Source organism: Drosophila navojoa, chromosome 3, assembly GCF_054131105.1.
Source record: "Drosophila navojoa isolate 15081-1374.11 chromosome 3, UAZ_NAV_1.0, whole genome shotgun sequence".
Lineage (NCBI taxonomy): Eukaryota > Metazoa > Arthropoda > Insecta > Diptera > Drosophilidae > Drosophila > Drosophila navojoa.
The window spans coordinates 18,447,093-18,467,231 of NC_142891.1; the positions used below are offsets into that span (position 1 = coordinate 18,447,093).

The 20,139-nt window shown below is 40.7% G+C and overlaps 4 protein-coding genes across 5 annotated transcripts in view; all 4 read left to right on the plus strand.

The window, feature by feature from the left end:
• LOC108658547 (uncharacterized) overlaps positions 1-9,002 on the plus strand; it is an 81,752-nt gene extending 72,750 nt beyond the window's left edge. For both annotated transcript variants that reach the window (XM_089258621.1, XM_089258622.1), the window contains exons 3-7: positions 7,047-7,231; positions 7,292-7,499; positions 7,553-7,739; positions 7,802-7,918; positions 8,032-9,002. In XM_089258621.1, coding sequence (XP_089114747.1) covers positions 7,100-7,231; positions 7,292-7,499; positions 7,553-7,739; positions 7,802-7,918; positions 8,032-8,995 — 1,608 coding nt within the window. In that variant the 5' untranslated portion in view covers positions 7,047-7,099 and the 3' untranslated portion in view covers positions 8,996-9,002. The remainder of the gene's footprint in view (positions 1-7,046; positions 7,232-7,291; positions 7,500-7,552; positions 7,740-7,801; positions 7,919-8,031) is intronic.
• A 707-nt stretch (positions 9,003-9,709) lies between these two features.
• Positions 9,710-11,733, plus strand: LOC115565606 (uncharacterized). Its single transcript, XM_089258620.1, has 5 exons — positions 9,710-9,918; positions 9,990-10,197; positions 10,257-10,443; positions 10,501-10,617; positions 10,737-11,733. Exons 1-5 carry the CDS (start codon positions 9,787-9,789, stop codon positions 11,701-11,703), a joined length of 1,611 nt encoding a protein of 536 aa, XP_089114746.1. The 5' UTR covers positions 9,710-9,786; the 3' UTR covers positions 11,704-11,733.
• Positions 11,734-12,593: 860 nt separating this feature from the next.
• LOC115565508 (uncharacterized) lies at positions 12,594-14,560 on the plus strand. Its single transcript, XM_089258623.1, has 5 exons — positions 12,594-12,778; positions 12,840-13,047; positions 13,105-13,291; positions 13,354-13,470; positions 13,570-14,560. The coding sequence occupies exons 1-5, from the start codon at positions 12,647-12,649 to the stop codon at positions 14,531-14,533; spliced, it is 1,608 nt and encodes a 535-aa protein (XP_089114749.1). The 5' UTR covers positions 12,594-12,646; the 3' UTR covers positions 14,534-14,560.
• A 1,478-nt stretch (positions 14,561-16,038) lies between these two features.
• LOC115562582 (uncharacterized) lies at positions 16,039-17,950 on the plus strand. Its single transcript, XM_089257568.1, has 5 exons — positions 16,039-16,195; positions 16,258-16,465; positions 16,521-16,707; positions 16,774-16,890; positions 16,962-17,950. The coding sequence occupies exons 1-5, from the start codon at positions 16,064-16,066 to the stop codon at positions 17,923-17,925; spliced, it is 1,608 nt and encodes a 535-aa protein (XP_089113694.1). The 5' UTR covers positions 16,039-16,063; the 3' UTR covers positions 17,926-17,950.
• Positions 17,951-20,139: the final 2,189 nt, after the last annotated feature.

Genomic DNA, 20,139 nt, shown 5'->3' on the forward strand with positions numbered 1-20,139 from the left:
ATTCAATGTAAATAAACTTTAATAATCAAATTAATAAAGTATAGTCCCGATTGAGGTTAAACAGAATAAAGAGTGGGATGCGAATGCCTCAAAGCGACACTCAATCGTATATAAGCATATATTTACATATTACAGGGTATTCTCAACTCCCTCACGCCATAGAGCACACTCACTCAATCTTGTCAGCCTTTGTGCTTAATGCTCGCTGCGTGCGCGCTTTAACACGCAGCCCGCATTCAACTAAATCCCAAGTCGTTGCGATTCGATTTGCGTCGCTTTAACTTTGCCGTCGATTGAGTTTTGCATTTTATTTTTAATACGACAAGCTAATGCCAAAGTGCTTTCTATTTGATCCAGTCCACACGGGGACGGCATCCCTTTGGCCAGAGGAAGGCCAAGCTCACTCGGTGTTTGTGTGTGTGTGTGTGTGTGGCAATCCATCAAAATTTTTGCATTTGGCGCTGGCTAAACAAACCGAACGGGCGAGAAATTAACATCAATTAGTTGCCATACAAAATTGATGTCAATCAGGCTACGAAAAACAAATCCAGTGTCAGGCTAAGGACTTAATTTGCTCGCCTCTTCATCTCATCAAAAAAGCTAAAAGCAAATGAACAAATTTTTGGGCATCTATTAGTTTTGCCAGCTCCTCTAATTATGGCGCATGTCACAATGCAGAGCAGCTCTTCCGCTTTCGACTTGAGCTCCAATAAGACTAACACACACACACTCGCACACACACACATACATAGTGTGAGCCAAAGAGCTAAACTCGCCATGGCGGAGGGACTGTCTCATTGCGCTCATGATAAATGGTCATTGGGATTGGCGATGCGATAATGAGAGGCCACTGGCGCCCCAACAGCCAAAGCGTGTGGGCCGCATCGCCTTTACATTAATCATAGCATACTTATGAGCGTCAAGTGTAATTGAAAGACATTAGAAAACTTGTTTTAATGGCGCCAAGTTTGTGTTATGGATTTATAGCATTGCTCAGCTCAGTTCAGCTTAGTTTTTCGCTGAATTATGGATGGCCTCGCGCACACTTAAGACACGACTCCGGCCCCCGTCTAAGCCCATTTCAATAAGCACACATCTATAAAAACACAAACACTTCAGTTTGCTCCATATCTCTTTCGAAAGTATCTCAAGTATCACTCAGCAGCTGATGGCCACTTCAGCTGCAACTACAAGCGGTGGCCGTCCTTCCTTTCTATTTTTTTTTATTTGGGTGTTCGTTTCTTTATTATTCTATTTAGATTTTCGTCTTGTATTTTATGTTATCAATTTAAGATCAAGATTTAAATTCTTGGCATTTGTGTGTAGTGTAATTTTCCTAAAGCTTCTAGGGCAACCTTTTCAATAAATTAAACAAAATAAAAATACTGATCAATCTATTTTAAAAAGATATGCTCTCTTAAATAAATATATAAATATATATATAATGTACGAATGTTAAATGTAGCGCTATGCGGCTGTCAATCGTCCATCTCTCCATATGCTTGTATCCTTTAAAAAAAATATATAAATAAATATATAATAATACAAATAATAATAATATATAAAAATAAAATATAAAAAATACAAATAAAAATACAAAAAAATGGAAATTTTAATTTTAAATTTTAATTGTTTAATTATTTATTATATTTTTTTTTAAGCAATATTAACCCAAGACTTAATTAAATCTTTAGTTCTTAACCAATCGTAACATATTTAGCTTCATTTGATATATTGCCTAATATCTATTATTATTTTACATGGACTGCAGTTTATAGAGAAATGTATACTTTAGCTCACTCTACACACACTTTTATATTCAGTTATGTCACTCGCCATGAACTTCCCATATTCAAACACTGCGTCTCTCACTTGCTCAAATTAAAAAGCTGAATTTGTGTGCCAGCAGTCTGCTGAATACATTTGCATAAATAGACACATCCACACACATGTACACACGCACACACACTCACGCACATAGGCACACATGACCACAAATGTGTGAGAAATCAAGATCACATATTGGTGTTGGTTTTTAGGTTCTATGCCTTTGATCAGCTTTGGCGGCAAATGAAAAGAAAAACCGCATTGCCATTACATTTTGCGCGTTGACATTACGCACATTTGCCTGCGCTCTATCTCTCTATGTATGTGTGTGTGTGTACTTAGTATTTGAGTGTGGTTGCCCTAAGCCTTTGATTGATAGAAACAAGCTGAACAAACAGCCAAGCGTTGGCAAATTTCATTATTTTTTTTGTAGCTTCCTTAAACGTTGCGTTCTGAAGCTTCTGTGAGCCATTTAAATATCAATGCTGCTGCCGTTTTCCTCCATCTGGCTTCAAACAAAAAAGAATGAAATGGAAAGAAAAAAGAAACATTAAAAACGCAAGGAAAAAATGTTGTGAAAATTGCAAAATACGAGCGCACACAGTTAATAAAAGTTTATGCGTAGAATCAGCAATAAAGCTGCCCTCTCAACTTTAGATATAATTAAATTTCCCAACAATGTGCTGTCCCCCTCTGTTCCCTCTCTCTTCCCTCCCTCTCTCCCTCACTCTCCCTGTACGTATATATTTATATATTCTCGCTGCTTTGCATAAAGCACAAAGCCAACAAGAGCGACTGTGAACAGGACTAATATCTTTTTAAATCATAACTTGCCTTCTATGCGGCGGCAACAGGAACTGCAGAGCAGGTGCCCCCGGGGGCCAGAATCATCACAGCTGCCCCCATTCAGCATCTGCCCCTCTGCCAACTGCCCCTTTTAGCCAGCAGTCGCCCCACTTGCATAAAGCTGAGAGTTACAGTTCCGTTGGCGTTTGAATAATTGTTTGACATTTTGAATAATTTAATTCAGCGACTGTTTTTAAGTGTTGCTCGAGCGAAAATGAAATTGAAAACCAGATCTAACCTCGCCCTTGTCGTCACCCCGCAGCCTTTTGATCCCGAGCCAAGCGATGCCAAACCAAACCAAACCAAACACAGCTCAACTCTCAGCCGAAGTTCAAGATTATGGCTTGGGGAATTTGGTGACGCCACCGACGGGCCGCCACTCATTGTGCAACAAGCCGCCCCGAGGCGGAATATGGGGTCGCGTGGGCGTTGCTCGGCCAGACTGCCCAGCAAACTGTGCGCTAATCGAGCAATTAAACACGTCTCGCATTTGGACTAGCGACCAGCGGCAAATAGCCAAGCAACTAAACAGCTAAGCAACTGCCAACAAACACACACACAGAGACACACACACGCACACAGAGCCTGTTGTGCCTGACAATTTACAGTTATGGCTAGACCACACACTCGCCTACAAACTGACCAAAGTTGACAAAGTCCACTGAATAATTGTCCATTTGCTGGCCACTACAGCAAATGGAAATCAATGTAAAATGCATATGCAATTACGCATACTTAAGCACATGCCAATAAAGTGTTGCCCACTTTTTAGGGCTGTCAAACTTGTGCTCATTTAGATTAGATGCATATCTTTGGTCGATCGATATGTGGTCAAGTGTGGAACTGCTGCTGTCGCTGGACGTAATCACAGACTATTTGTATATGTATGTGTATGTTAGCTTTAATTAGCCTAATTAACTCAATTTTATATGGGGCTATTAAATAGACCCGAAGCTGATTTAACGATTGGCAACCTAAACAAAATATGCCAACTTTTCTGATTTCTTGCATGGAAAGAGAAATCAGAAAAAAAAGAACATTTCCACAGTGCAAATATTTGAATTAAAAGTATGTTTTAATTCAGCTTCGTAAAAATAATTAAATTATAAAGTCTTGAGCAGGAGATATAGATAGATAATATGTTTATCAATGGAACATATTTTAATAAAATTACGTAAATATAAAATATTTATGGAAACTGTGAATTGAACTCTGAGCATCAACTGTGAACTTCAGATAAAAGAAATTTCTATGAAATGTATATTTGTTAATTTAATGCTGAATAAAGTATTGAATTATCAATAAAATGTCTATTTTTTATTCGCTTAATATTGTGGATATAAATAAAAAAATTTTAAATTATTTAACAATTAAAGTTCTTTCCCTGCAGTAAAAAATATCCTGAAAATTCTGAAAAAGTTAACAGAATTAAATTGCTTACTTAGTTGACTCATTTGCCCAAAAACTTTGTTGCTCTCCAAACAGAGAAATCCTGTAGTCCAGTGTCATTGCTATGGATGGATTAGCGGGCATGGAACTCCGCTGGCTGCCACCTGCAACTTCAAAGGGACGCACAAAACAACAACACAAAAACTAAAACAGTTTAAGTGGTACTTTTATGGCATTGCCGTGAGGCCGACGTTGTCGTCGTCGACGTCGACGCCTTCGCCCTGATAATTGCCCTACCGCGGGGACGTTGGCGATTGTGTCGGGAGGCACAAGACATTTGCAGCGGCTTATGGAAGCATATTAATATAAACAAAGCTCCAGAGAGACTAAGACGCACAAAGCCATCGCAGGAGGCCAATTAAAGGCATAGCAGGAAATGGATAAAGTGCTTATTAATTCGTCGCTTTAATTTCTTCATTTGCTTACCTTGAATGCGAAAAAGAAAAACAAAAAACACACTCACACACAAAAACAAAAAGGGCTGACAACAATATTTAGCTCGTTGGCAACGTTTTGCCCAGCGCCTGCCCCATTGGCCATGCAAAGCCAATTGTGTGACTAAATGTGCTCCATTTCCATGCCCATTTCCCACAGTGTACGCCCCCCTAGCTGCTGCTGCTGCTGCTGCTGGCGTCTCCTTTTTCCAACTGTCGCACATTTGACTAATGCACAACAAAAGTGGAGTGTTACAGGATATGCATAATACATCGGGTACACTTGTAAGTGAGACAATAATAGAAAAAAAAAAAGAAAAAGCGCTCCGGCGCACACAGACACAAGGACACTCAGACACTGGGACATTGGGACAGAGACAGAGCTAGGTACAGCAACAGTGAGAGAGATACATGACAGGCTCAGGCTCCGGCTCCGGCTCTGGCTTCTGCTCCAGCAACAAAAAATGGCAAAGCAAAGCGCTCAGAGAAGACAAAAAGCGAACGGGCAAAAGGATGACAATACAAACTGGCGCCACTTGCCTCGCACGCAGTCGCTAGGCCAACATTTTAGTTTCTTTTTTGCGCCTTCTGCTCGCCTTTCTAGGATGAGTGCGGCTTGACGTCAACGGCGACGTCGACAATATGCCACACATATAACAGCAGCAGCAGCAGCAGCAGCAGCAGCAGCAAAAGCAACAAAGGCCGTGCAACAGCAGCTTTAAGACCTGACCTGGTCCCACTGCCACCTCTGCTGGGCTGTTCAACTGGCGCACGCACACATCATTTTTTATCCAAGTGCGCGTACGCAAAGCACAGAGCTAGCGCTGCTTGACCCATATACACCATATGCACACACACACAGACACGCCTAATAGGTGTGCACATTGACCTTAGCTGCGGAGAGAGCCAGAGCGGTGCGAAGGTGTGTAAAGCTAATTAAAGTCGTCACACATGGCGTATGCGCAATATATATTAATAATTGCAAAAAGTGCAACAACGTACAACTGTGGAGAAACTCTGTCACGCACAATGCGAGACATTAGAATATATATTAGGCAATCAAAAATAAATTAAATTAAACAAAATTATTATCAAGTCTCTTAGCTGAAAACAAATGATAAACAATTTCAAGATTTAAATTAAAATTCGTTTTTAAGCTGAATGAATTATTCTGTATATATCAATATGCTATGCACTGTGCGTCTGCAAATATATATATATAAGCGCATAAATTAATGTATATTAACACTGTGAGTTTACTGCTCTACATAATGTTCTCGAAATTTGCATTTATTCACAGTGTAATGAAAATGGTTGTAAAAATAAAAACCCAAAAATAAATAAATTAACAAAAATGAGCTGGCAATTGAAATGACATTTCATAATTTTTGATTGCTTTTCACTCGTTTAGGCCTGTGGACGTTGTGAAGTGTAAATGAAATAATTTACTGATGCCACTTTGGCCAATATTGGCAACAATAATAAAATCAAATAAATGACTCTGCAATTTAAGCCATTCGAATGGCATAAATTATGCACGCAAATTATTGTCAAAGTCGAAGGATGACCAAGCGAGTTGGGGAATTCATTTGAAAACCCGCTTGTAGCCTATGCAAATTCCCAAAAAGGTTCGGCTGACAGCTGACAATCAGTGCGCTGATTGGGGATAGATTGCAAAACTAACAGCGATGCCAGAGCCGAAATCTCTTAGCATTAAGGTCTATTTGCCATCAGTCAGTCAAAGAAATTAGCTGAGTACAAGCAAGATAAACTTCTTTCAATTTCGATATCTAGTTCTAGTTCTTTAATAAACCATCAGACTGATATGATATGATTGGCAGAGTGAGCAAATGTTAGTTAACATAAGTTACTAGCTTCTTTGTAAGTATGCTACATAATTTTAACTGTTCCCAGACTATAAAAGGTAGTTAAATACTGCATAATCTTTGGCAGCTGTGAAAGATTAATAATTAATATAACACACTGAAAAGTTTATTATATACGAAAATCAATTATCAAGAAATTCGAAAAGCTAATAGTATTCAATTGAGTTATTTCAGAAAAAATATTGCTTCGGAAATCATTTTATTGGGATTCCTTTTTCTGATCTCGAAAATTCAATCTGTTTAAAAAGGATTCCAAGCTAATTACTCAGTATAAGCAATACTTGAACTTCAATTAAGCAAGATGAATTTACCTATATTAAGATCAAAGAACAGATTAAAACAAAAGTCAATAAGCGTAGACTTAAATGAACTCAACTGAGGAACTTGCAAGCCAACGTGTTCATAATTACTATTATTAATTAATATTTATATAGAATATATATAAATATTAATCAGTAAGAATTATAAAATAATATAATATAATCATTAATGAGCATTCTATTTTAGCTGATAAGCCAAATTTTAAATTTGGGGATATTAAAAGATAAAGCGCCCTAGGGTTTGTCCATAAAACTAATATATATAAGATAAGAATAAATCACAGCGAAACTTAGTCGCTTCAGACAGTTCGAAGAATACAGAAGTCCCTCAGTAACAATGGAAAGCCGCTGGAATAGCATAGATAAAACATGGAGTGGATCTCCTCGCAAATCCATTTATAAATCTGATACTTCTGCTGGACGCATCATTTTCAATAACATGAAGAACTGGCCAAAGAACGTGTGCCAGGTAACATACAGAAGTCCTTTACTAAAACAGGATCATATTATTGTACAAATTATTTCACAGATATCAGATATTGATGGGGTGACTGTTACATTTGAGCAGGCCCTCACGTGGGCCATTCGCATAGCTCAGTTCTTCAAGAAGCGAGGACTAGACCACACGAGCGTCATTGGAATTGTAGCTGCGAATACCACCTATGTCATGCCATTGGGCGTGGCATGTTTATTTAATGCCACACCATTCCACGCTATCAATCCGATATTGGACGAAGGTGAGTCTGCAAATGTCAATCCTCGACTTATAATCAATTATGTTCCTGAACAGACACTATCAAGTTCATGTTTGGGATAACCAAGCCACAGTTAATATTCTGTGACAAACAGAACTATAATAAAGTCGTTGAGGCCACCAAGGATTGGAGTCCTGAGGTATATACAATAAGCGAACCCCTGGAAGGTAAGCCCAGCATACAGAGCCTATTGGAGCCAACGACTACAGAAAAGTTCTATCGGTAAATGAAAATCAAGAGTCAACAATATTGAATGGATTTGCTTACTAAAGTTATATTCGCAGTCCGGAACCCTTGAAATGTGGTGGCGATCAAACGGTGGTCATCCTCTGTTCATCCGGAACAACGGGAATGCCGAAAGCCGTGTGCATATCAAATAATGTGTTCATGCAGGATAACTTGTGAGTTCAATATAAGCAGCAATCCAATATACAAATATTGAGGCTGGATAGTATATTTTACACATTCGAAGGAACAAAATCGACCATAATTTATTTTAATAAATCTTTTACAGGCTTGTCAACAGCGAAACGATCTTATTCATTCAGAGTGGTCTGGATTGGCTTACTGGTCTGTGGGCTTTCATGTTCAGTGTGGTGTACGGGAGCACTCGCATCATATCGAATAAGCCCTTTTCCCCGGAGAACATTGTGCAGTTAGTGCAGAAATACAAGATAACGTATATGACTCTCGCACCTGTTCAAATGGCCGTGCTTGCCACTAGCCCCATTGCCAACCCCGATGCCCTATCCTCAATACGTAATATGAACTACGGCGGGAGCATTGCCTCCGATGCGACTCTGAAGCGCATGAGGGAATTGTGCAAGAATGCGACGTTCAACTCAGCCTACGCGATGACCGAGGTGGGTGTGATAGCCCTCAATCTAGGTGTGCAGAATGCATCAGCTGCCGGCAAGCCTATGCCTGGCATGAAAATACGGATCGTGGATGAGGACGGGAAAAACCTGGCTCACAATGAGGTCGGCGAGATCCTTGTGCACACAGGAATGCACTGGAACGGCTACTATGGCAATCCCGAGGCCACAAGCCAAATTCTGGACAGTGATGGCTGGATCCATAGCGGGGATATAGGCTACTTCAGTGACGAGAACTTGCTGTATATAGTTGACCGTAAGAAGGAAGTTCTCAAGTATAAGGGCATTCACTACTGGCCCACTGAAATCGAGAATGTGGTCAAGGAGCTGCCGCAGGTGCGTGACGTTTGTGTTGTGGGCATACCTGATGAATTGCTTGGTGATGCGGCGGCTGCATTGGTAATGAAGGTACCGGGCTGCAACATCACTGAACAAGAAATTGTGGATCACGTGGCCAAGCGACTGCCCACCATAAATAAGCAGCTGCATGGAGGCGTTCGATTCACTGAAAGGCTGCCCTTCAATAACAATGGCAAGGTCATGCGAAAGGCGGCCCGCGAGCTCTTTGTGTCCCTTGGTGGGATTCCGTCTAAAACGAACTAAGTAAGCAAGGTGTTGCTTCAAATAATTGTATGAAAACCAAAACAACACCTTAAAAAATAAACAAAAATTAAGAAACCCAAAATGTATATCTGTCTGATTTTTAAATGCGTATAGATTCATTTTAAAACCACGTCATATAGATTCTCCAATGAAAACATAAATTGATGTACGACATCATGCGTACATGGTGGGTCTATCTACTAGTATTTATCCATCGCTCTGAACGTACTTCAGTAGTAACGGGCTCGTAATCTTAGACTGCTAAAACTTTCATACTACTAGAGATATCATTGGCGTTTTATAATCCAGTCCCTTTAAAAATAGTAAATCCGAGTAGATATTATTATACTACAATATTGAATTGCTTTCCGTTAAGTAATAGAAATATGAATGATACCGCGATAAGCAACGCTTAACGTATTCATTACCCTCATTATACTCATACACATGTGCAAACTTGAAGATTAAAGATTATTTGTATAATCAGAATCTATCAGCAGATTCCATAGATAAAAAATAAAAACTGATTAAAATAAATAAATCATACAAACTGATGTAAATCCGTAAATATATATATATGTACCCTTAGAGCTAATCAGCAAAATGAATGTTTGGAATAGTATACTACAATATCTTGCTGATAAGTAAAACAGAAAGTTAAGTGGGTAGTAAATAAGAAAGCGGTTACCTTTAAAATGGTATAAAGAAAGGTATTCAATGAAAATTTTCTATAGTCGGTTGCGAGACTTTGGAGCGATTGAAAGTCCTAGTTAGTGGTTAACTCAACAAAAATGCAAAGCAATTGGAATAGCGTTGACAAAACTTGGAGTGGATCTCCTCGGAGCTCTATGTATGACTATAACACATCTGCGGGTCGTATCATCTTCAATACCATGATGAATTGGCCAAAGAAAGTGTTGCAAGTGCGTTGAAATGGACTTCGCCTAAATGACGACTGTGTTAACAAAAAAAAAAAAAAAAAACTTATTCACAGATATCAGATAGTGATGGAGTGACCGTGACATGCGAACAGGCCCTCACGTGGGCCATTCGCATAGCTCAGTTCTTCAAGAAGCGAGGACTAGACCACACGAGCGTCATTGGAATTGCAGCTGCAAATACCACCTATGTCATGCCGTTGGGCGTGGCGTGTTTATTTAATGCAACACCGTTTCATGCTATAAGTCCACTTTTTGACGTAGGTAAGTCTATTCCGCAAAAGGCAGCCCCTGATTCCAATTCAAATTTTCTTGCTATATAGAAACTATCAAGTTCATGTTCGAGATAACCAAGCCAAAGATAATATTCTGCGACAAAGAACAATATGATAAAATTTTCGAGGCCACCAAGGGTTGGAGTCCTGAGGTATATACGGTCAGCGAGCCCCTGGAAGGTAAGCCTAGCATACAGAGTCTGTTGGAGCCAACGACAACGGAAAAGTTCTACCGGTGAGTGTTAAACAAGAAGCAACAACAGTGAATAGGTTGACCAAGTTATATTTGCAGTCCGGAGCCCCTGAAAACTGGCGGAGATCAAACGGTGGTCATCCTCTGTTCATCCGGAACAACGGGAATGCCGAAAGCCGTGTGCATATCCAACTGTGTGTTTATGCAGGATAATTTGTAAGTTGTACAGAAGTTTTCACAGGATGCTATCCCTGATTTACCCCGCAATTTAATATAATACCATTCAGATGGAAAAGTCTGTCCTCTAAGCTTTATTCTACTCTTTTATTTCACAGGCTTGTCAACAGTGAAACGATTTACTTTCTACAGAGTGGCCTGGACTGGATATCTGGTCTGTGGGCCTTCATGTTCTGCGTGGTATTCGGAAGCACTCGCATCATATCGAATAAGCCCTTTTCGCCGGAGAACATTGTGCACTTAGTGCAGAAATACAAGATAAATTATATAACCTTGGCTCCTGTTCAATTGGCCGTCCTTGCCACTAGCCCGGCAGCCAAGCCCTACGCCCTGGCCTCCTTGCGTAATGTGAACTACGGTGGTAGTATTCTTTCCGACGCAACGTTAAAACGCATAAAAGAGTTGTGCAAAAATGCGATTATCACCTCGGCCTACGCAATGACCGAAGCTGGAGTGATTACGCTCAATGTGGGTGTGCAGAATGCATCAGCCACTGGCAAGCCGATGGCCGGCATGACCATACGGATCGTGGATGAGGACGGAAAAAACCTGGCTCACAATGAGGTCGGCGAGATCCTTGTGCGCACAGGAATGCACTGGAACGGCTACTATGGCAATCCTGTTGCCACGAGTCAAATACTGGATTTTAATGGCTGGATCCATACCGGAGACTTGGGCTACTTCAATGACGACAATTTATTAAATGTGATTGACCGCAAGAAGGCAATGCTTAAATTCCAAGGAATTCACTACTGGCCCACTGAAATCGAGAACGTGATCCGGGAGCTGCCGCAGGTGCGCGATGTCTGTGTCGTGGGCATAGCTGATGATGTGCTTGGCGATGTGGCCGCCGCATTGGTGATGAAGGTACCGGGCGCCAACATCACGGAAGAGGACATTTCGAATCATGTGGCCACACGATTTGTCGCACACAAACATAAACATCTACATGCCGGTGTTCGCTTCGCTGATAAGCTGCCCGTCAACAACAATGGAAAGATTATTCGAATTGCCGCCCGAGAGCTATATAAGTCACTGGGTGGGACAGCAACTAAAGGAAACTAAACATAAATTAAAAATAATCAGTCTTAATTCAATTGCAAACATCGTTTACTAAGATAAAGAATTAATAATAATAAGTTGTATTTCATGTATGGCGTATACTGGGAACTAATCGAATTGAATAAAGTGAAAGCATTCATATGAGAACAAAAACTTGTCCAAAATCGAATATCTTGTAGACTTGATAGCTCTAATGGTTTATCTGAAATGAAATGAAATCCGAAACTCCCCACTCAGCTGAACAATGCGTCACTAGTAAATATATATAGTTTTACGTACATATATAGCGTTCAATGTCTCTTATTAATAATTCTCAATAATTGCACAACTACAAAAGAAAATGAAAAAGAATCGTGCCACTTTCTTAGATAAGGGTAAGCACGAGCAGGTGTCTGGATTCAGTAGCTATAAAAAATGAACGCATGGGGCTTATCACTCATAATATTTATTGACTCCTGAAAATACGTAAAGGGTATACGACTTATTCTCAATTGTGGCAGGGCATTTTGACTTAATTGATGAATAATTAGTCGAAATAGAATCTTCAATTCCCAATATTTATACACTTTTTTTTTAAATTCCTTTTTCTAAATATACCCTAAGGTCATCTGAAATAATCGATGCAGACTCGTTAGAATATATATAGTCTATCGATCAGGATATTGAACTGCGCTAATGCAGCCACGTTTGTCCGACTGTCCATCTCATTATCCATCTGCATATCCATCTACCCGTTTATCCCTCATACCAAAAATAATTCTATTGACAATGCACTGTCTTATATAGTATATAGTCTAATTGATAATTAAAATAATAGATAACACTTTTCACCTTTTTCTCCAGTCAGTTTTCAATATAAAGAGAGCTAATAACTGAAAGTTTTGCATAGTCGCCTACGAGGCAGTGCAGAGCGTAGAAATACCATTTAATAATCAAGCCAACAGCAATGCAAAGTAATTGGAATTGTGTAGACAAAACGTGGAGTGGATCTCCTCGGAGCTCCATGTATGACTATGATACTTCTGCGGGTCGTATCATCTTCAATACTATGAAAAACTGGCCAAAGAATGTTATACAGGTGGGCATAGAATGGATCTCCCTAAAACAGGATCAAATTCTTAATACCAGCTCTTTTGCAGATATCAGATACTGATGGAGTGACCGTGACATGTGAACAGGCCCTCACGTGGGCCATTCGCATAGCTCAGTTCTTCAAGAAGCGGGGACTAGACCACACGAGCGTCATTGGAATTGCAGCTGCAAATACCACCTACGTCATGCCGTTGGGCGTGGCGTGTTTATTTAATGCGACACCGTTTCATGCTATAAGTCCACTTTTTGATGAAGGTGGGTCTACTCTACGTATTTTAATGCCTGATTTACAATGCATAGCTTTTTAAATAGAAACTATCAAGTTCATGTTCGCGATATCGAAGCCCAAGTTGATATTCTGTGACAAAGAACAATATGATAAAATTGTCGAAGCCACCAAGGGTTGGAGTCCTGAGGTATATACAATAAGCGAACCCATGGAAGGTAAGCCCAGCATACAGAGCCTATTGGAGCCAACGACTACAGAAAAGTTCTATCGGTAAATGAAAATCAAGAGTCAACAATATTGAATAGATTTGCTTACTAATGTTATATTCGCAGTCCGGAACCCTTAAAATGTGGTGGCAATCAAACTGTGGTCATCCTCTGTTCATCCGGAACAACGGGAATGCCGAAAGCCGTGTGCATATCAAATAATGTGTTTATGCAGGATAACTTGTAAGTTAAATATAAACCGCAATACAAATATTGAGGCTGGATAGTACATATTCGAAGGAACAAAATCAACCATAAATTATTTTACTAAATCTTTTACAGGCTTGTCAACAGCGAAACGATCTTATTCATTCAGAGTGGTCTGGATTGGCTTACTGGTCTGTGGGCTTTCATGTTCAGTGTGGTGTACGGGAGCACTCGCATCATATCGAATAAGCCCTTTTCCCCGGAGAACATTGTGCAGTTAGTGCAGAAATACAAGATAACGTACATGACTCTCGCACCTGTTCAAATGGCCGTGCTTGCCACTAGCCCCATTGCCAACCCCGATGCTCTGTCCTCAATACGTAATATGAACTACGGCGGGAGCATTGCCTCCGATGCGACTCTGAAGCGCATGAGAGAATTGTGCAAGAATGCGACGTTTAACTCAGCCTACGCGATGACCGAAGCTGGAGTGATAACCCTCAATCTAGGTGTGCAGAATGCATCAGCTGCTGGCAAGCCTATGCCTGGCATGAAAATACGGATCGTGGATGAGGACGGGAAAAACCTGGCTCACAATGAGGTCGGCGAGATCCTTGTGCACACAGGAATGCACTGGAACGGCTACTATGGCAATCCCGAGGCCACAAGCCAAATTCTGGACAGTGATGGCTGGATACATACCGGGGATTTAGGCTACTTCAATGACGACAATCTACTACATGTGGTTGACCGCAAGAAGGCAATGCTTAAATTCCAAGGAATTCACTACTGGCCCGCTGAAATCGAGAATGTGATCAGAGAGTTGCCTCAGGTGCGTGACGTTTGTGTTGTGGGCATAGCTGATGATGTGCTTGGCGATGTGGCCGCCGCATTGGTGGTCAAAAGTCCAAGCTGCAACATCACTCCGGAAGAAATTATGAATCACGTAGCCAAACGTTTTGTCGCCACACATAAACATCTACATGCCGGTGTTCGATTCACTGAAAGGCTGCCCGTCAACAACAATGGAAAGACTATGCGAATCGCGGCACGCGAGCTGTATAAATCACTGGGTGGGACAACAACTAAGGGAAACTAAACAAAAATAAAAAATTATTTAACTTTAACTTTAACTCGATGTCAAAATCTTTTATTGAAGATCTAAATCTATACTATGTTACGCACAATTTAATTTGATTAGAATACCATCAAACGTACTTCCATCAATAAACTAAAACGAAATGAGTTTGAAAGTTCATGAAATATTTAAGAAATGCATTGTTTATCAACAAAGTGAAAGTTTTCAGTCAGATCAACAACTATCGTACTAACTATGTTGTCTATAAAGCTATAGTAATGCTATAGTTCTGCAAAGACATCAATGAAATAAATTGAGGTTCTGCCAAATAAAGAGAAAGACTGGAACTAGCTGGTTCGTTCGGAACCTAGATATTCCAACAATTGCACAACTCATTGGGAAACTAAGTTCTAGGGAAACAAAGTTCTGATGGTAAACAACGGCGCAGACTCAAAAGACTTTATCCTCTGGACCTTCGGGGATCCAACTGAGCTCTAAATAGAATCAGGCTTAAAAAAATAGTATTAAGAAAGATAATATTAATAATAATAATATATAATTACACATATAAAGTATTAATTCTTTTGGTTGAGGACAATGTGCTCCATCTGAAATAGTGACAGCCTGAAACTCTGTACTCAATTCCTGTGACTTTAGCAATAAAAGCTGGTTATTTTGATTTACTGATCTGAATAATTGTGTTATCAGCCGATGTTCTATAGCGCTTAATAGCTCTTCAAAAAAGTTCACGATTTGCCATTGCCTCAGTGCGCGTATCTAAGCAATCGTACCACTTTAGCAGATAACGGTAAGCACGAGTAAGCTTCCCCTGTCTAGACTCCACAGTTATAAAAAACGAAACAACGTGTCTGAAACATACTTTAATTTATAGACTTACTGAATGATTATAAATCGTGGGACTTTACGTAGAGTTAGAAATTATGATCGTCAACTAAAGGTATTGAGGTAGGTCAAGATCGAATCTTGAAGTATGAAAATTTATTAATAAATACAATTTTATGTGTTATATAGTAATTTGTGCTTATTGATCTCGTGTATATACAATAATAGAGCTTACTATTGCAATGCATATATATTTATGCTCTCAGTTGTATAATAATTCTTCCGAAGTAAATAATGATAAGAATTGGTAATACAATTGAGTTTCGATAGTTTGTCATAAATCTCGATAAGTTGAAAAAAAAATTCAATCTCATTGAAAAAAATTCCCGATTATTTGAATTTCTGTATAAATCGAAAAAAATCGGATCCCTTTGCCGTTTCGAAATATTCGGACTCAACTGTACAATTAAAGATATTGAATCGTGCATACCTTATGAATTTATCAAATAATTAAAGAGTATTATGTTTTTGTCTTTACAGTATATAATCTAATTGATAATTATAATAGATAATAGATAGCTACTAATTCTATGAGATAGCACTTTCTTGGGGGCTCTGTCCCCAGCCAGTTATATATATAAATAGAGCTTATGAATAAAAACTATGCATAGTCGCGAAAGACAGCTTGGAGCGAACAACTTAACAACAATGGAATCCAAATGGAATAGCATAGATAAAACATGGAGTGCCCCAGCTCGCAGTTCCATGTATAGCTCTGATACATCTGCGGGTCGCATCATCTTCAATACCATGAAGAACTGGCCAAAGAACGTATGCCAGGTGGGCATCAAATGGAGTTATCCTCAAGCAGGATCATGGTTTCATAAACAAATATTTCACAGATATCGGATACTGATGGAGTGACCGTGACATTTGAACAGGCCCTCACGTGGGCCATTCGCATAGCTCAGTTCTTCAAGAAGCAAGGGCTAGACCACACGAGCGTCATTGGAATTGCAGCTGCAAATACCACCTATGTCATGCCGTTGGGCGTAGCCTGCCTATTCAATGGCACTCCGTTTCACGCCATCAATCCGATATTGGACGAAAGTGAGTGAATTCCGTGTACGTGAGTCCTTTATAATTAAAAACATTTGCTGTGCAGGTACTGTGAAGTACATGTTCGAGATAACCAAGCCAAAGCTAATATTCTGCGACAAAGAGCAATATGATAAAATTGTCGAGGCCACCAAGGATTGGAGTCCTGAGGTATATACGGTCAGCGAGCCCCTGGAAGGTAAGCCCAGCATACAGAGTCTGTTGGAGCCAACGACAACGGAAAAGTTCTACCAGTGAGTGTCAATCAAGAGTCAACAATAGTGAATAGATTCGCATAGCTGAGATTATCGTATTCACAGACCTGAGCCGTTGAAAGCTGGCAGCGATCAAACTGTGGCCATTCTGTGCTCATCCGGTACAACGGGAATGCCGAAAGCCGTGTGCATATCAAACAGTGTGCTCATGCAGGATAATTTGTAAGTGCATCTGGGATACAATTGGTGATTGTAAAATCACATCGCATCATCAAAAATTCTGCATATTTTAGGTTTGTCAACAGTGAGACGATTTACTTTCTACAGAGTGGCCTGGACTGGATATCTGGTCTGTGGGCCTTCATGTTCTGCGTGGTATTCGGCAGCACTCGCATCTTATCGGATAAGCCCTTTTCGCCGGAGAACATGGTCCAGCTGATACAGAAATACAAAATCAATTATGTAACCATGGCACCGTCCCAGATGGCAGCTCTAGCCAGTTGTCCAAAGGCCACGCAGAGCGCATTATCCTCGTTGCGCAACCTAAACTATGGCGGTAGCATTGCCTCAGATGCGACTCTAAAACGCTTGCGGGAGCTCTGCCCCAATGCAACGTTCAACTCAGCCTACGCGATGACAGAGCTGGGACTGATCACACTAAATGCCGGAGTCCAGAAAGCATCAGCTGCAGGCAAGCCAATGCCCGGCATGACCATACGCATCGTGGATGAGAACGAAAATAGCTTGGGCCACAATGAGATCGGTGAGATCTATGTGCGCTCCGCCATCAAATGGAATGGCTACTATGGCAATCCCACTGCCACGATGGAAATATTGGACCCAGAGGGCTGGCTCCATACCGGGGACTTGGGCTACTTCAGTGACGACAATCTGCTGCATGTAGTAGATCGCAAGAAGGAGGTTCTTAAATACAAAGGCATTCACTTCTGGCCCACGGAAATCGAGAATGTGATCCGAGAGCTGCCGCAGGTGCGCGACGTCTGCGTCGTGGGCGTGCCCGTTGAGGAAATCATGGATGCGGCCGCCGCCTTGGTGGTCAAGATGCCAGGCAGCGACATCACTCACGACGATATTGTGAATCATGTGGCCAAGCGACTGCCCACCATAAATAAGCAGCTGCATGGAGGCGTTCGATTCACTGAAAGGCTGCCCTTCAATAACAATGGCAAGGTCATGCGAAAGGCGGCCCTCGAGCTGTTCATGTCACTGGGAGGACTCACGACTAATCCCAAGTAACAATGATATGGAAACAGCATATTTTGTTAAGTTGTATATATTATTTTTATTACCCAAAACAATTTTATAAATGCTATTATTTTTACTGAGCATCATAATAAGCTCTAAGCAGAATTAATAAAATAACTACTATATATGTGAATCTATCTTTAGATATTTATTTTAAAATTTTCCTCTCAGATAAATCCTTTTGTATATATTTTCATATAAATTCATATCTGATTTCTGCGATCGCATTGAGTGGCGTATAAAGGGCGTTTAATGCGATCGTAGCACGCACTTGGCGAAACTGTGAATATGTTACAAAGCACAGTCTTTAGCTGAGGACATACTAAATCCTTTGCTCGCACACGCTCACACACACTCACGTACTCAATCCCTTTATGTGCAGTTGAGACTTTACAGGCCTAAAAGCCGAGGGGAAACAAAAAGTACGACGCAAATGTGTCTTGAAAAGAAGCAATGCAAAAGGTACGCCAAAGTTATGTGCTCCGAAGCCGAGGCAAGCTCGCCCCTTTTGGTATCCTGGCCATGTCCTGTTGGCTCAGTTGACAGGCAGCCAGGCAGCCAGGCAAAAATGCAAATATTTGTAAAATATATGCGTGTAAAAATTGTTGTGCTCCATTATCCTTTTAACTGGATATGGCGAACACATGCGGGCCCTGAGCCAAGGCAAATACCAGGAGCCATCAGCTAAGCAGGCAGATAACAGCGGTAGCACCAGAAGCAGCAGGAGCAGCGGCAAGACGTCGACCAAGCCAAGTTGAAGGGTTTTCGCTCTCAGCCATGTCGATGCGTGCGATTTGCTTACAGGAGCCAGGACAACAACGGGACAGGTGGCCCGTCTATCTAAGTAAGTGGGTTGTCAAAGCAAACAGTAACAGCAACAGCAACAGCAGCAGCAACAACAACAACAACAGCAACAGCAAATAATAATAAAGTAAGAAAAGGCAACCAAGTGCCGCGTAACGAGGCAGCAAAGCGTCACAGGCCGCAACATGACACTTTAAACGTTTTACTGTCCTCGTATATAGGACCCAGTATCGCACAAGGGTGCCACTGATTGCCGATATATACACACTCACACACACACACACGCATGTGCTGGTTTTACTAAATTACTCACGCACTCGTAATCAATTGAAGTTATTGCATAATTTCGACATTGATAGAGTACGAAAGTCATTTCGATTTGATTTAATACACACGCACAAACACACACACGCACACATATACAATATATATACATACAGCTGCATTGGCACATAGATAGAGAAAGACAGTTATACGCCTCGTCGCATAATGTGTCACATTTCATTTGTTACGCTCTGCTGGCTGCGCAGTCATCACTGGCAGAGACGGCGACGGCGACTGTGCATATGAATGCTGCAGCATATCTATTGAGCCCTCGACATCAATTCTATGGCCCTCTCTTTCTCGCAGTGTCTCTTTCGTTTACAGTAAATGCACGTGGTACTAGAACACACACACACACACACACACACACATGCGAATATGATATAGCATATAGCATCATATATGGTCTATGCTTACAGCCGCTTCTATAGCTGTTTGCTTGTATGTTTGTAGGTTTATAGGTTTGTCCTCTGTCTGTCTCTCTGTCAGTCTAACTGTCTGTCCGCTCGTCTGACAGTAGTCAATCAGATGCCCCGATTGCCAGTCGTCATCATACTCGACATAGACATCGCGAAATGATTTATGAGATGCTGTTTGCCATTGTTGTTGTTGTTGTTGTGGATGTTCCTGTTTTGTGCATTTTGCCGCTTGCCATTTGCCATTTGCCATGCGGCCCCGGGCTGTCGCTTAAAGAAATTGAACTGTCAAAACGCCGTTAGCCAGCAATCGTTTAACTCTTAAATTCTATTCACTTGATCCATCGGAGATCAGCAAGAAATCAACTCAATTGTTCAAATCGCAACAGCTAAGACAAAAGGAAAACTTTACGTTATTCGAGCTAACTGTTTAAAACGACTTCCTGGCCGGAGTTGAGGGCGCTTGGGCCGAAAATTTCACCAGAACAATATATCCAAAATATTTGTATATTTTTGTTGTGTTCCGTCTTTCCAGGAAGAAGTGGAACAGGTATTCAAGTTGTTTGGCTGCCTAAAGCCCTCATCACCTGTCAGGCTCATTTAAAGCTGAGCTAGCTTAATCGGATTTGCGGCACATACTGAGGAGCTGTATCAATGCTGC